We start from the raw sequence: 16,942 nt of genomic DNA on the forward strand, positions 1-16,942 counted from the left end.
TTTGGTGGATCTATGTTTAATCTAAATATAGCCCAAGAAAAGTCAAGTCAGTACAGCATTACTCTTACACTTAGATAAAGGAGTCGGGTGGGTAGGCAGATATTTAAAAGTCACTTTGTCAATGTGTTTTGCTAACAAAGCTTGCCGAAATTATTTGGCTGTGTGGAGCAGAACTGCAGGATTGGGGATTTAGCGTGAGTAAAGTGTGACCCACTCCTGTCAACTCCCTTCTCCGGTTCCTGAAAGCGCCCGTCGCTGTCACTGTCGCTCCACCCAGAAAGCAGCCGTTCCTCTCTGCATGTTTCTCTCCTGGGGATCCCACGGGGACTTGCTGAGGCACTGAGGTGAAGCAGAGCGGGGGGATTCAAGTGAGAAAATAGTAACCCTGGTGATTGGAGCAAATCCTCACTGAGAAACTCACTCTGTGTAGCTTATGTTCACTCGTGAGTGACTAAGACTAGTCCCTGCGCAGACACAGAACAAGAGACAGTCCCTTCCTTGAAAACCCACGGGCTAAACAGGTAAGACACAGGGTGGGAGAGTAAACCCAGCCCCTCTGGCGGGGAGCTCCCAGCCTTCCAGCTCCTTTCCACCATCCTGCTGCTTCAGCTGTGTTAAGCCAGCCAGATGCACGGGGCTATTCCCCAAGCTGGTTTTGTGCAGGGAATGTGTAACTGATGTTCTCATCCTTCCTCATCCATGGCTGCTCAAAGAGCATCTCACTGCTATGCCCCCCAGCCACAGATCTCACACAGAGAAGGTTTGACTAGGCCAGTCTTTTTATAACTATTGCAGCGTATCAAAGTGGTTCAAAATGGCATTTCTGGTCAATAATGTCAGGTGACACCACCTGTGGGAGGGTTAAGGGAAATCTGAATAGGAATAAAAAATAGTGCTAGTCTGGTTTAGTGGAAATGATTCCTGTCCTCTCCGTGGGGAGAACGAGAGGGTCCTGGTCTGGCCCCACCCAGGATCGTATTCAGTGCTGGCAGTTTCTGTTTCTTGCCGCCCAGAGAAGTTTTCCCTTTGGGGATGAATGCACCATGCAAGTCACCAGCCGAGACGAGGAAAGAAAAAGCTGGTCAGATGGGTTCTTAAATTAGATGGACAATGAATGATGAGTCTGTTCCAGCCGAGCAGAAAGGGACGGATGGAACAAGGGGCCCTTGGGAAGGCAACAAGCTGCTGATCTGAGGCTTGGTTAAGGACAAACAGGGCTTGAGTCAGAAACACCTTCAAAGAATGATCAGATCCTCAGGCACTGTAAATCGGCCGAAGATTTATTTACACGGGGTGATTCATTAAACATGCAGTACTGCGTGCGTGTTTCCAAGTCCAAATTCCCTTGGCACATGGACACTCGAGACAGCGTTATCCTCTGCGGCGAGTGGAGGGACACTTCCCATGCAGGAGCGCGTGTCTGCTGCCTTGCTCCCTGTGCCTCAGTTTCCCCACTGAACGATGGATGTTGGTGGGAAATTCAGGTCGGGAAGTAGGTCCTTGTGAAGGTCCCACGCTGCCCACAAGCCTCAGGGTGCACAGTCTAAATGAGAGAAGGAAAGCTCGCTGATGGTGTTGAGGGAAGGGGATTAATCAGCAGGAGATGACAGCAGAAGTCCAAACTTTCATTAATTAGAGGAGGGCACGAGCCGATTCAGGGAGCCTCTCCCACACTGCACTGGGGAGTGTGTTTCTGCAGTCCCATTCTTCCACTCCCTGGAGACAGGGAGTTTCTAGGTACTGTTTCAAATCACAGCCCTGTCGTGCAGAACTGTGTCACATAAGACGTGACACAAGACCTTCCCCTGGGGAGAAGCTGCAGGCCTGCCAGGAAGATAAACATGTTTGGCACTGCACAAATCAGGCCATTGCCACGTCAGTGACAGGGTTCAGCCTGGATTCGGCCAAAAGGTGGCTAGGAAACAGAGCCTGAGACCAAGCCTCTCACAAGTTTTTCAGAACAGGTACCCCAGAAATACAGACAACCCTCTATCACACATCATTTGTGCTGGAGAACTTCCTCTCGTGGGGGATTTAGTATAGGCTATGAATTCTGCACAGGAATTCAAGTAGTTTAGTATGGCAGAATGAAGCCTAATGGCTGCAAATACAGGCTGCACACACAGACCAGTTTAGAGCAGAATTTAGAGCAGAATTAAGACATAAGGGGAATTAGCCATTGGCTTTGTGGCTGCTACATCACCTCATGTTTTTATTGGATCTGAATGCTTTTCTAAGAGATCTAGCACAGCCCAGATATGTCTTGTGAGCTTTGATACTGGAGCTTTGATACTGACATCGGGAGATAAAATTATCTGGCTTGTCCTGTGCAGATCAGACTAGACAGTTCCTTCTGGCTCGTAAAAGAATCCATATGCATATATATATATAGGAACTGGCATAACGAGACCCCAGTTTCAGTCACGGCCTTCAGACACAACTATTTTACAAATAAGAAATATACAGTGTTAACCCTGGGTTTGGTGGGAATATACCTTTTTGGAAATATTTGGATAAGGATCTTTCTTCATCCTTTTGGCTTAGATGATGTGCCTGGTTAGCAAACACAGACATCTTCACAGGAGATTCAGTTCTGGTTTAGTCACGTAGCAGGGTGTCTTCCTCCAGCACCACAGCACTAAGAAGAGTCTGGAGAAAATACAATAGTATAGACCTTTTGCTGGATAAAGCCTGAATCAACAGACCCAGCTGCCACTACATGTTTTGGGCTGGAGGTATTTTGTGTAGCTTATCTGTATTATGGGTACAGTGAAAGCTTTTCTAATTAGTCTTCTGGAAGATGAAATGGCTACAATGACACTGGCAAGTGCCATTCTCAGCCTGCTCACACAGGACTGAAATGGCTCATTAAGTCATCTGCAATCACTGGTGGGGCCCTAAAGCCTGGAATACTTGATACACTGTCGTACAGCAATTTTCTCATGTGAAGAGAAGCACGAACAGTCAGGCACCTCTTCCCCCTTTCTGCCAAATGAGCTTTTTTTCTTTTTTTTCTTTTTTTTTTTTTAACCGTTCCCTTAGAAACAGTCAGCTCGGCCCTTTCACCCCTGCTTCTCCTCTCCGTGCCATACAGCACTGCCATTCTCTGCTGCTCCCCATGGTCTCCCTCCCTGCTCACACTAAACGAGCACGGCCCAGGCTTGCAGAGCCCTTTGGTAGCGTGCCACAGGAGGGAACGGAGGTGCTTATGGCAGACATGCTGCAGCAAGGGAGGTGGCACGTGAACCTCCACACCGTGACCTCAGTTGACAATTACACGGTTGTCACTGACAAGCCGTGGCTGTGCCCCTGTGTTTGGACCCCCCCCACCTGCTCACCCGAGGGAGCTGTCAGGCTTCAGAGGCTTCAAAACGCCTGCCTGGTTCAGCTTCTCATCGCATTCACGCAAAGAAAATGTTAACCCCAGCCTACTTCCAGCTCCAGACTGAACTCCCAGTTTCACGAGAGCATTTCATAAAATGAAATCACCCTGTTTGCTGGAAATGCATCAGCTCTTACTGTCAGTTCCAGCAGCTTCTAGCCAATTTATTTCCCAGAGCTTAGAAAAGTTGGAAAGGACTGAAGCAATGGATAGGAACATGAACCTCTCCATACCAGATTTTCTGTGTTGGAAAAGATTACATGATCTACAGAGACATGTGAACCAGGGAAAAGGTTCAGAGCACATCTGTGATTGAAATAAACTCAAAGAAGTTCAGTCTGTGTCTGAGCTGTGCCAGTTCTTCTAAACTCGGGTCTCCAAAACACAGATTGGGATTTGGAAGATAACTGCTACATGAATTCACACTATTTGTCCTGTCAGACCAGGGTTCTTACTGGCAATGGCTGGCACCAGCTCTCTGCTGAGAAGGTCCAAGAAACCCTCCTGCACACTAATCAGGGATAACTTGCTCCAAGCGCAAGCTTCCTCCTGATCCTGACAAAGGGTGTGAGTTTAAATTACATTTCATGAAAATGCATTGCCCTGCAAAGTTCTTTTTTTTTTTTAACGGAAAAGGTCTTTACTAAAACTCTAGGGTCTTCTCCTCCTCCACAAGAATGTCAAATACCATTCTGATCTTGCTAAGTTTCTGCTAGGCCTCAGGAAAAGACTCAGGCAAAGACATCTGCAGCCTTGCTCTAAGGACAGCCTTGCATTTGATAACTGGCCTTCTGGATGCCTTTTTGTGCCTCAAGCGGGATGCTTGTATTTACAAAGATTAGGAACCTCGAAACCTTTTCATTCTCACCTCCACTTTGGCTGCTGCTTCTGTAATGCATTAAGCCTCCTGTTCTCTGGAGAAACTATCCATGGGTTCCTTTCTTTGTTCACACTGGGAACAAAAATTCGTGGTGGGGTACGTCCTGTAGAAGCTAATATTCAGTAGGTTTGGTTGTGTGGAGGACACCTCTGCAGGGATCAGATGGTCAATCCCGTATCTCTTTGTAGTCCTTATCCACTGTGGAAAAACGTATGAGGTGAATTTCAGGAGGCTTTGGCTTCCTGTCATCCCATAAATACTCTGGAGAAAGCACCTTGGAGGGTTTGTGGGAGAGGAAGTGCCTGTTGAGATGACTTTCTTCCTGCCAGGCTGCCATGATCCCATTGGCTTTGTCCGTCAGGATGGTCATGTGGCAAGTCTTGGTGAACTCATAGACTTTCTTGACCAGCCCTCCAAACACGGCTCCTCCATAGTAGAAGTCCCCTTCTCCATCAGGGATGTGGGCTGCTGAAGAGCTCCTCCTCTCATAAGGGAACTGGCTTCGAGGAACATTGAAATAGCCGGGGTGTAGGGCTGCTACTATGTCCCCCAGGGTCTCAGGCCCCCAGGCATTGTAGAACACCATGTCAATGTCCAGGCAGAAGAGGTAGTCCACCTCCCCATGGCTCGTCTCTGCTATGTGCTTGTTTATGGCCTCCATCCTGCGCATGGAGATCTCTTGCCAGCTGGGGTATTTCTTGATGGGGACAATGACAAGTCTTCGTCCAGGTTGCAGCCGGACAGTGGGGATTGTCTCGGGGTTGTCAGTGAAGATGTAATAGTTCACCCGATAGCCCTTCATGAAATGCTTCTCTGCTGACTCCAAGAAGCGGCCCACAAACCTCGTGTACCTGTGAGACAAGGGGATGCATGGTGGATTATCAAGGGTACTTGAACAAATGGAAGAAGACAACGGATGAAGAGTGTTGACTGGCTAGTGCTGCAAGGATCCATACTACACATGCAACAGGCAAAGCAGAGGGGAGGACAAGGAAGTGGATTGTCCTTGCTTTGACCAACCAACCACCTATCTACAGCTCTAATTCCCAAGGCACATGCTAGTTCTTCAAAAGCACTGACCATGCTTCAGGTACCGAGCCTGTTATCTTGTAGGCTTGTATGAGTGCGAGCACAACACATGGGCATAAAAGTTTACTACAGATTGGGACAGATTTCAGCTCTGCTGAGGACAAGGAAAGCCAAAGTGATCTTTCCACCAAGGAATTACACAGTACATCAGCCCAAGAACCGTGCCCGCCGAGTGGTTCACTCACTTTCCGATGGCAAAGGCCGTCACCCCTACGGTGAGGTTCAGTGGCCTGTAGGCGCTGTCTAGGATCTCAGCATTGAAGGTTCCTTCCCAGACGATGGGGGCCAGCCATGGCGTGACTGTCAGCACGTCCTGACGCCTGAAGGAAAAGAAAAGGAATGTTAATGAATTGTTTCTTTTGGTTTCAAGGCCAGTAAATGGGAAAGAAACACGAAAAAGGCAGCTAGAGGAAGAATGTGTGTATCAGCATTAACTCATTAGGGATGGTATTATCTTCAGATTTTTTTCCTTGCCCTCTTGTTTAAGGCTACTGAGCATGGACATTTCAGTTCCTGGGATGAAATTAAGCATTGTTTAACGAATTGGCAAAAACCCAAGGATCTACTAAAATCTCATTTAAGCTCACAGGACTTTTCTGCTGAGGAGAGTTTAATGGCCACTGAACTCACAGAATGAGAAGCTGTGCATATTTGCTATCGGTCTGATGCAGATTGCTACATACAGATTAAAACACAAGTAATAATATGAAAATTACTATAAAAATATACCCCATTGCTGTGTTATTAAAACACAGCTTGCGGCATGACAGTTTATTTTTCCAGTATTTATATATAGCTTTAACACATTCAGATATAATTTAGAATTCTGTATGTGAGCCAGCATTCAAATGTGTAACAAAGTTATAGAAAATCCTTAATCTGCTGTGTGGGTAGTGGAAATATTGCATATACATGCAGCAGAGTCTGATCATGCGCTATTACAGCTATGTGATGCTGTTTCAACTTTCTTCTTTGTTTTCAGGGTTTCTTTCTTACCTTCTTGATTTTAAAACAAGATGTCATTCATGACGTGTAATTTACCCTAGGTCTGCTCACATCTGCCCCAGACCGGGATCTGTACCCTCTGCTAATGAGATCTGTCACGCACGGCACACGGCCGCGCTCGCAGGCTGAAGCAGTCTCCCATCTGACAGGCTCCCAAGGCAGTAACAGCACAAGAACCAAACCAAGGGACCTGTGGGGAGCCGTTTGGTGGCGAGGCAGCAGTTCGCCTTCAATCCACATCTAATCCCTTCACTCTGAGTGGGTGTGAGAATAACAATTTCACTCCCTCCTATAGTAATGCATATGATTAAAAAATTAAATTATACAGGAAGAATTATTTGGTTTGTAGAAAATGTACTAACTGATCAGTTCTCTTTCTGGGTTAATTATCAGGTTTTGGATGAGGAGAGAGAAGAGGAAATCTGCAAGTTTGCTTGTTTGCTTCTCTAAGCAGGGCTCTTTTTCATTTCACTTTAAAGGGCTGTACTGGCTTTCCCAGTGACTCATTTCCATGGTATGCATCCTCTCGGTAGTGAACTCCCTTCAGAAGACACAGAGCACTGAAGGCTACAAAATTCTCTCCTCATTTAGTCCACTCTGTACTAACTGATGTCGCACATTGATTTATTCCAATATGGAAGAGAGAAATATTCAGGTCTGTCACGTCCTGTTGAAACAACAGGGGGGGAAACCAGATACGTACCAACGGGTGTGTTTATTAACATGCAAAAGAATGGTGGCTCTTGCAGGTGAACTGCTAGAGATAAGTCAGGTCACAGGACCAAAGGAGGCTGCTAACAAACACGAGCTGACAAGAAGTGTTCACTTTGCTGCTGCTGTGCCTGTTTAAACTCCCTGGTTTGACTGCTTCTCACAGAGCCTTGTCTGAGTGAGTGCCTGCAGCTTGTTCCAGCATAAGATCCAGCAGGTCAGCTGAAACCACTGCTGAAGGTCATACAAGACACCTGCTTGATTTTGCCCTGAAACAGATTCAAAGCTCTCCCACAGCTGATTACAGCTACAACACAGTTCCAGAAGCTATTTCTCTCTGTCTTCCAGCTATTATAGATCTCCCACCTCAAAAAGAGTTCCTGGCAGCAGCTGTGTAGGCCTGTTGTGCGTGTGTGCTAATGTATTAAGTGGGAATTTATGGTAGGTATGTTACCAAGAACACAGTGACTAAACCCAACCTCGTACAGCACAGGCAGCTGTAGACGTTCCCACACGGTTTGGCTTCTCGGGGAATGGAGGCGCCGGTCAGTGTGTACCAGGACGTCGAAACTGTGAGTGCCACAGAGCACCCAACCCGAAGTCAGCAGAAACAAATGACGAAGTTCAAACAAAGCAACTTACTTTGGAGCCAGCACTCTTGGCTGCTGATAAAATAATCTGTAAAAAGGAAGAAATATCCACTGAATTATAGATACATGAATATTCCTGGAAGAGAGAAACAGCAGTTTAAAGGTCAGGAAATAAGAAGCCAGTACTTACCGGGGGAAAAGCTGGATTAGCTTCTCTTCTGTATATTGGAGTTTCATGGAGCTGTGGGATGGGGTGGGAAAAGAAAGGGATTGTAATGCTTTTCCTAAAATACAAACCAGGTTCAGCTTCAGGACCTGCTGCTGTACTGACAGCTGTCCAAGTCCTCGCCTCGGTTGCTGTGCACACTGTGCCTGGTACAGAGAGTTAGACACTGCACGTACACTCAGGGGCTGTCAGACGAGTAACAGCTTTGAAACAGAGCACACAACAGAACAGGGACAGAGAGATGGTGGCAGCTCTCCAAGTCTGTGGCTAAATCAGTTTAGGGGTCAAAATCTAGGGAAGCACATGCTTATTGGGGACTGACAGTTTTGGTCATTTACGTGCTCCATTCCCTGCGTAACTGTTCCTGTTCACGGGGAGGGCTGAACTACCTGAAATATATCACACTTTAAACAGCATTCAGAGGAATAACCATCTTACTAGACACAATGTTTTGCAGTAGCTTGAAATAATCAGAAATGCCTCTATAAGAGATCACCTTTTCTGTTTGCACGTTTTGTTTTTACAAGATCAGCAGGTCATGATAAAGGATGGGAAAAGCTGTAGCTTGTCATGTTACAGCTATGGCCCAACATGGCAGGGAAATTACTTAGGCCATGTACCCTCCCCTTCCACAGTCTAGCTTCTCTTTTATGCAGCTTCAAGACAGCTTTTGGGACCCACGCTGAGTCAGCTAACTGTACATTAGTTTACATCATGGAAGGAAGCTGACTCCTTAAACTGTAACGTTTCTAGAGAAGCACATAGCCTTTCATTTGTTCAGAGCAGGCTTCTGGTCCACGACTCAGGCATTGCCATAACACAAATGCAGTCATAAAGTGAGTGGAAAGCACCAATCATAGAGTGAAGATTATGAACATGATGAGGAGACTGGGGGTCTATTTCTAACTCTGCCAGAACTCCTTATATGAGCGCTCATTGCACCTCTCTGACTTACGTTTCTCCATCTAGCAAGCTGTGATACTTAATCCACATCTCAAAGCACAGTGAGATCCTGTGTGTACATGTGCACGTGTGTGATAACACCCCGATGATAAAGCCAATGTTAACCTGTTAGTCACGGTCTCTGTGACCCACAACAAACAAGGCCCCACTCATGCTGTACAAATACAGAGCTGTCTTGAAGGGCAAGCAGACTACAGTTGCATTATTACCGTTTTAAGAGAGTGACTGATTATAGATTCTTAAAATAAAGAACCAGTGACTGACTACCTGTGGATAACTACTTCTACTGTCAGTGAAGTTCAGCTCCTGTAACAATGATCTGTGTTATTCATTACATACAAAATGGGATACTTACAAGATTTCGGGGCAAGGAAGGTAATATGGCAGGTAGTGCACCTTTCCATTCCCAGCTGTAATCCTGTGATAGCAAAGAAACTTTTTAAGATAGGTAATGTTCAAAGATACCTTCCTAGGATTTTCCAAGATCTGGGAATCTGGCACAGATTTTGAGAAGTAACTCTAGCTAACTGCATGTCTACTTTACTAATTAGCGCAGGATCCAGTGTATTCACATTTTAACGTGATATACTGCTGCTAAGGCATAAGTGGGAAGCTCAGGACAAAACAAGTCCAGGAGCATCTAGCTTGTAACAGCAGTTCTAAGTATTATGATTATTATTTACATCAAGTGGTCTGCAAAAGGTAGGCCTACACATTTTTGAAAATGGAGACACATAAGGCAATGCCCACAATGGATGAATATGCAACATACACTGATGGGACATACCAACACTTCCTGGATCTTTAAACACTATCCGTGCATCCTTTAATCTGCAGAGCAGACAAATAGGCTGCATAGGCTTTTTTCTCCCTTTTTTTGTTCTGATCACAATCTATATACATTTTTATATACAATCACTTAACTACCGGTGAAATGCAACTACTCACAATATGAAATAGGAGCAAATTGCAACATCAAATAATTAGTAATTATTTAATAATATAAATGCCTGATCTCAGATTCCTTTCAAACAACGTTTGAGTTTGCTCGAGAGAATCTGTAAGGCATACTCAGTAGTCAGTATACTCAAAGCCACAAACATTCTCCATGTCTGAAAGCCACAACGTTTCATAGCTACAAAGTCATCCCTAGTTACACTGGAGTGAGTTTGGACTGTTTGAAGAGACACATAATCATCTCTCCAGGCCTGAACTGAAATTAACTGGAATATTCTGTACTTGAACATTTGTTTGAGAGTCAGACACGGTGTTAGCAGCCTAATTTAGGCACAACTGCTCTTTCTTTCTCTCTCCCTTTGGAGGCTTCTCCCTCCACTAGTGTTACTTTATCTATCACATGAATTACTGTTCTTTTCTTACAGCTCTAACAGCGTCTTTCCATAAAATGCACTCCCTGTATTTTTCTGCTCATATGCTTTTTACCACAGCGTAGATATAGACAGGATGTTTTAAATATGACCAAGCTTGCCAGCAAATGCTTACCAGATAAATGCGGTAACAACAAAGAGACAGACAAGAGATCCCACCACCTTCCTGGAAATCATGGCTTCTAGAGTAGAAGAAGGGCAACTTCAACTTTCAATCTGCAGAAAACAAAAAAGCAAGAGAAATTGGCTATAAATATCTCACTATGACAGAAATTGATTATTTTATCATAAGAGCATGAGGTTCTCCAAGCAGTTTCATTTTAATTCAGTCTTTCTGAAATCAGGAATACAGAAGGAACCAGACTGTAAGAGCCAGGCCACTTAGTCACTGTAAACCTTTTGAGAAACCTCTCCACTCCAGTGAAATCTAATCACAGCTATAAAGTGCACAGGGAGCCTTTCGTTTTGATTCTAGCTTCTGTAGATTCCATTTATTTATTTAAAGCACACACCCTTTGCAATTTAATAAACTCACCAAAACCAATCATGTCAGGTGATATGTAGAGCTAATAGCTACCACTTTAGCTAATGAACTCAGGACCTGCTGCTGTACTGACAGCTGTCCAAGATTATTTTATCTTTTACAGAAAAGTAACTGCCAGAGACAGCTCCCTCCGAAGGTGCATGCAGGAGAAAGGTAAACTGAGCTCTGATACAAGCAAAGAAACATTAGGCAACAATAATAATTCATATTGGATATTTCTCCGCAAGTCAAAGTAATTACTCCCTTTTCAAAAGCTGTAAAAATCAACTTTCCCTAGCCCAGCTGCCTACCTTAAAAGCTCAAATTAATCCCTTTTCTGTTCCCAGGAAAGTAAAGGTTCCCACAGTGTGAACCATGGGCCCTGTGACCAACACACAAAGCCTTTGCATGTGGCCTCCAGAGGAGCCTGTTAGAAGCACATTAACTGTTACAGGGTACATTCGTTATTACCTTTAGTGAAAACAGAACTACGGTACGGCAGATAAGTCTCGTGTGTGTGCAAGCTCACTCCCGCCTCCGCGGCATCCTCTGTGTCCATGTAAAGCGCTCTTCTGCAAAGCCAGCTTTGCAGGCTGCTGCTGCAGGGATTGTAATGCAGTCTCGAGTTAGAGGAGAGTGTTTCCTAGCATGTGACTGGAGCCTGGGGAAGGGAAAAAAAAAAAGGCTGTTTGTCAAACTCCTATTTATAGACAGGCAGTAGCACTGATGTTAGTGGGAGGAACCGGTACAGGGCACTTCTTTCAGGGCGGCTGAAGAATCACGGAGATCTTTCCTGTCTGGCCCTTGTTAAGGCATACAACAGTGCAAACGGATCTGAAAAGTCAGTGGCTATTTTCCCACTTTTAGTTTCTTTTGTTATGAAAAGACAGGTAGCAAAAAGTTCCTTAATTTGCTTCATTATGCCGTACTGAAATCTGCTCTGGTGCTTCTTCCTCACTCTCCTGTCAACCAATCTAATCAGCTTTCACCCAGAAGCATCACAAAATCCCACTTTAAAAGAAATGTTCTCTCTCTCTCTGTTGGCATTCCACCATTTAAAAGCTCCATGGATTCATGCTGAGCAGTTCTGGATTCTTGCCTAAAAATGCTGCAGATCCACAAATGTAGAAGGATTTGCAACCAGCCTTTCCCCTCTAGCTGTTACTCTATGTTTTGACCAGTTTTATCTAATTCCTGTGCCAATTCTGTAACAAGAGCTGCTACACCAACACCAGGATTTTTCAGTGACTTTGTGCTTGATGCCTCCGGCACATGCAACATGGACAAGTGTGCAGAGGGTTCAAACAGCTGCTTTTCAATCCTCCTTGGAGAGCTGGCTAGACATCGGGTGGGTGGGCAACCTGTGCCAGCGCTTCGCTGCCCTTCTCATCAGGAGGCTTCCTCATTCCAACCAGGATCTCACTCACTGCACTTCAGGTCCGTGCCTTTTTATGACAGTGACCATGCACCTGGAGACTCCCTTTACATACCTGAAGGCTACATTTCCTTCCCTCTTCTATTCTGTGAGCTCAACCATCACAACTCCTTCAAACTTCCTTTATAATTATTAACTTCAAGCCCCGAGATTATTTCTGTCAATTCCACTTGAACTCTAACCAGTCCATTCTCATGAAAGGTGCTGCTAAACCAAACCAAATACTTCTGCTGAGCCCTCACCAGTATTGAGCAAAGCAGGATTACCCCACAAAACTGACGTGCTGTGACAGTTCATACGTTCCTATATGATACTTACCTACTTTGCAAGAACACAGCACTGGTGATGATATTCAGCCCATGGCCAAACATAACCCACACATCTTTTCTGCAGAACCTCTCCTAGCCAGGTCTAGGACATATAGAACCTTGTATTTGACTTTATAGAATTATACTCCATTTTCAGGCTGTTTTTCTAAAACATCAAGCCTTGACTGAATTCTGTTTTCTGTGGTGCTTTCAGCCCCTCCCAGCTTGACACCGCTTTCCAACGTCATGAACATCCTCTCAGAATTTTCCCCCAAAGCATAAGTGAAAACCCAAGTCAGTAGCACTTGGCAGAGTCTCCTGGGGATTCTCATTTCCTGCACCTGACCACCCTCACGCACTTATCACCATGGCATACAGACTGATAGCACAGAACAGGAGTGATGGGGAAAGACAGAGGATAGTGAACAGATAGAAGAAAGGAGAATAAAAGTTACCCTCAAATTAAATAATAAAATTAACACAGAAAAAAAAAAGACAGGGGCGTTCTGGTTATTTCAGTGCAGTTTCAGCTATTGTAACAGGCATAGCGTACTTCCATGTGCCTTTACAGAGTAAACAGCTAATCCCTCAAGAAAAGTAATACACATATTTTGAAATATTGCATCATTCGGAGCACAGCTGAGGCATTGCCCCTTTGCTTCAGTTTCTGTGTTACAAATCTGCAACAATACTGGAGCCAGAGGAGTCTGGAATGTCTCCCTGCCTCTACAACCATCTCACTGACATTTACCATATTTGTCCTCAACTGATTTAAAACTCTAGGGTTCACAATGAATGCAAACAAAAATGAAATAGATGTGGTTGCAGTTAAGGACAGAATCTCCTAATAAACACAAAAAATAGCTAAAGCATTTTTAAGAGTTACTCAGGTTCCTTGAACTTGTTCAGAGAGTTTTTATAAAGTGATATGGTTGAAAGTAGCTGTATTACTCTGAAATGAACTTGCTTGACCTCCCAGAACAAAGCAGTAAGTTATCTTCAAGCTCTGCCTTGGAAAGCATTCTGGATTGCAGATAAATACCTCACTTGCAGACCAGTCCATGGAAAATATTCTTTGCAGAACAACTATTTCAGATTTCTAAACCTGTATTTCAAATTTCTAAACCTGAAGTAGTGAGCTGTGAGTTCAGTGTCGTTCAGAATGTGAAGAAAGAGAGGATATCCGAGGGAAGCGCTTCGTCTTTGCTGAAGATGAAGTTTCCTCGCTGGACTCCATTATTAAACAGGCTGCTTTGACTATTACAACCTCAGGCTGCGCCATGACACAAACATTCAATCACGCCTGAGTCTTGAACGTGAACTTCAGGCAAATCCACTGCTTGGGCTCCTAGCTTTCCAGATTCTCATACTGCAGTAGCACCACAAGGAGTTAACTTTCCTCTGGCTGAGATCCGACTAGGAAGTGCTGCACAGAGTCTACATTTCATTTACAGCACATTCATCAGATTTTGTATTTCAAGAGGCAAAAAATAGCTCCTTTCACCACCGCACTTGTTCAGTGCAACAGAAGTTAAAAAAATTAGCAAATTCTGTTGGACTAGGTCTGTAACATCACTGATATTAGTACAAACTTGTCAGCTTACATCAACGATGATCAGAAGGGCATCAGCAAGATTTGGCTGATCTCATGCATAGAGTCTCTTGATCTTTCGGACTGATCTTTTCCACCACTCTTCCCAGCCTTGAATTGCCAGCAGCTGAGCTGAGCTTTCTTCCCTCATCTGGGAAAACTGCTGCTCAAGTTGACATTTGTATTTCTGTATAAACAACAAAAACAATAATAAAGGATAAAATCGGTAGTGATGAAATATAATTTTACTTTGCCTAAATCCAGGTCCCGATCCACTGTGTCAGAAGATTGTGTACAGGCCACTTATTTTCTGCCTTTGACAACAGAACTATATGAACAATGAATTATTCACTGCTTTCCCCCACCCCCCCCGTGTTCCTTTTAAAGACTTCTGAAACTAAATTATCAGCAGTATTTAGATTTTGCTAGAAATGCAAGATCTTCATCTCACTTCCATTAGCTCCTAAGGTTAAAGAGCTGCCTCCTCCACAGAACAGAGAGCAAAGCGTGCATCTCAAACACAGAAGGCACTCTGGCTTTTGCCTGAACTTCCTAAGTCACAACTGTGAACTGAACTGTTACGAAGCTGCGAAAACGGTACTTCACCTAAACAGAAACTTGTAGACTACCATGGAAACCTCAAGGCACCTTTAGTAAAGGGTCCGTGCTACCAAATATAAAATAATGTATTTTTAAGGCATCATACATTCAGGAAAATATTTCTGTGGTGTGCATTTACTATATCACACCCTGTTGACAAACCATGGTCACTTTAAAACCGCACTGTAACCAGGTGCTTTAAGGTGCTTTAAGCTGTGTGTACTGTAACCATAGAGCTTTAAGATCTCAAGACACTGTGTACATTTAAAAATTAGACATAGCTGTAATTTTCTTCCTAAAAAACCCAACCCACAAACAGTAGCAGCCCCACTCATAGTCCTTTCCCACAGACCAACCTTATACGCAGCATCTCTTGCTTCTACAGCTGCTACGTGGCCCAGCGTCGTCTTTGCTGTTGTGACTGACGCGGTTTCTCTGACCAGAATACTGTCTGAATTGTCTGGGAGAGTAGTCATGGGTATTCCGGGCCAAGTCCTTTAAAAAAAACAAATCAACCAACCAAAAAAAACACATGAGAAAGTTCAAAAAGAGAGCAGATCATACTAATTCATGTTACTTGAAGTGCAGAAGATCAATTTTTTTTAATCTCCACCTGAAAAAACTACCTTTTCTTTTAAAGCTTCAGAATCTCTGCACAGTAAATAGAATTCATATCTTCTGAGTGAAAACACACAGTATAGTCATAGACCTGAAAGTGCTGAATTGATAAATAGTGGCTAGCAAAGTGGCACAGCAATAGTTTTGAAATTGTATTGCTATGCAATGCAACATGTAATTCACTTTTATTTGGATCCATTGCTATTCTTCCTTCAAAATCATTACCCACTCAAACTGCCCCATAATTAGTTAAATTGCATCATTATGATGGGCACAGTATTTAGCAGTTTCAACAAGTGCAGCAAAAAACTATGAGGAGAGTGCCTGGCATCCGCTCAGAGAAGAGAAATTACATAGAACAGTGTTCAGGGTCTTCAGTTATTACCTGCTCCCACGTTCCATGCCACAGGTATCTAGAGGAAGGGCAGCTTGTCTCTGCAGAAGCAGAGTGGATGGCTTCTCCTTTGGTGCTTCGGTTTCTGGGAGATAACAGGAGATAGACTCAGTGGCAGTAATACCGTTGGTTTGAAATAACTATATGCAGCTAGATGCTCTTCACTTTCAAGAAACAGCTTTGCATGCTCGATTGTGCAAATCTTTCCATTTAAAGTACTAGAGCATATAAAAGTCTCCTCTTCCGAGGGAAAGTCTGCTGCAGTCTGAGACAGAAGCAGAGACCTGAACAAGCAATCTCTTCTTTACTTACTTGCTGCTTGTATGTCATCACTAGTGATGTTTTCATCTAAATCCAGCAGCAGCTTTTCGGTGAGTGCAGCCAGCGCAGAAACAAAGTTCCGGGCACACTCTGCCACACAGTCCTGTTGGGACACGGGAGACAAGCGAGAGGAATTTCTTTGACAATTTGATCTCCTCTCATTTTAGTTGAGCTCCAAAAGAACTACACAAGTAGCCAACCTTGACATTTTGCAGCAGCTGCAGGTAACAGACATAAGGCTCCAAAATTGCACATAAAAGGGTCTAAAAGTGCCTCTCTGCAGTATTCTCAACACTACCCTATTGCCTAAAGTACAAAAATGTGGAGTTCTGTGTATAGGTGCCCAGTAGCTGTTTATTTGGGTTAAGCATCCAATCCTGATAAAAACAGCTGTCTGTAAATGCATCCTTCTGCCCAAAGCAAAGGCCATTTTGGAATTTGGGTACTTTGGGTGGAAGTGCTTTGGCCAGGTGTTATTCTAAAACAGGGTATGTGTGTTTCTCTGTGTGTATGCAGAACTAAGAGGAGGAGGAGATATTACTTTGGAATTCAATCTATATATACTCTACAGACAGTACAGAATTTTGACTAAGTGGCCTGAGAGAAATAAACAAATAGCTTTAATGCCAGGGAACTGACTTTCAGGAACCGCAGGGGATGGAGCGGGCAAAGTGTTTTGATTCCTGAAGCTCTCCTGTAAAATTCTGCTTATTCCACTTCTTAATCTTGTGTAGAAAAATGCCAATTATTTGCACTAACGAAATGCACACAGAAGGAACCCTTCCAGCCATCTGTTGTCTGCAAGTAATATAACTAACCAGAGGATGTCACTGTTGCTCCCAATTTAGATTTACATCTAATCATTCTACCCTTAAGCTCTAAGTCATCCCTTCCTCAGTGTGTTCTATGAATGATAGG

The 16,942-nt window shown here is 44.0% G+C and overlaps 2 protein-coding genes across 7 annotated transcripts in view; both read right to left on the reverse strand.

The window, feature by feature from the left end:
* On the reverse strand, positions 1-11,363 carry LOC141952905 (globoside alpha-1,3-N-acetylgalactosaminyltransferase 1). Of its 6 annotated transcripts, none has more exons than XR_012631811.1 (9): positions 11,229-11,363; positions 10,350-10,450; positions 9,202-9,264; positions 7,848-7,898; positions 7,710-7,745; positions 5,537-5,671; positions 4,251-5,113; positions 2,496-2,649; positions 1-1,543 (listed from the first exon to the last, which is right to left on the reverse strand). XR_012631811.1 is itself a non-coding variant. In XM_074890975.1 (7 exons), the coding sequence occupies exons 2-7, from the start codon at positions 10,409-10,411 to the stop codon at positions 4,429-4,431; spliced, it is 1,032 nt and encodes a 343-aa protein (XP_074747076.1). In that variant the 5' UTR covers positions 10,412-10,450; positions 11,229-11,363; the 3' UTR covers positions 1-4,428. The 6 variants fall into 6 exon arrangements, 1 of the variants encoding a protein (XP_074747076.1); XR_012631812.1 differs by having other exon boundaries at positions 1-1,824; XR_012631810.1 differs by having other exon boundaries at positions 1-2,649.
* CCDC180 (coiled-coil domain containing 180) overlaps positions 11,280-16,942 on the reverse strand; it is a 27,995-nt gene continuing 22,332 nt past the window's right edge. The window contains exons 34-38 of the mRNA XM_074890972.1: positions 16,016-16,127; positions 15,695-15,788; positions 15,048-15,186; positions 14,105-14,278; positions 11,280-11,418 (exon numbers count right to left, since the gene is read on the reverse strand). Of these exons, the coding sequence (XP_074747073.1) occupies positions 14,147-14,278; positions 15,048-15,186; positions 15,695-15,788; positions 16,016-16,127 (477 nt within the window). The 3' untranslated portion in view covers positions 11,280-11,418; positions 14,105-14,146. The remainder of the gene's footprint in view (positions 11,419-14,104; positions 14,279-15,047; positions 15,187-15,694; positions 15,789-16,015; positions 16,128-16,942) is intronic.

Source organism: Strix uralensis, chromosome 21, assembly GCF_047716275.1.
Source record: "Strix uralensis isolate ZFMK-TIS-50842 chromosome 21, bStrUra1, whole genome shotgun sequence".
NCBI classification, from domain to species: Eukaryota; Metazoa; Chordata; class Aves; order Strigiformes; family Strigidae; genus Strix; species Strix uralensis.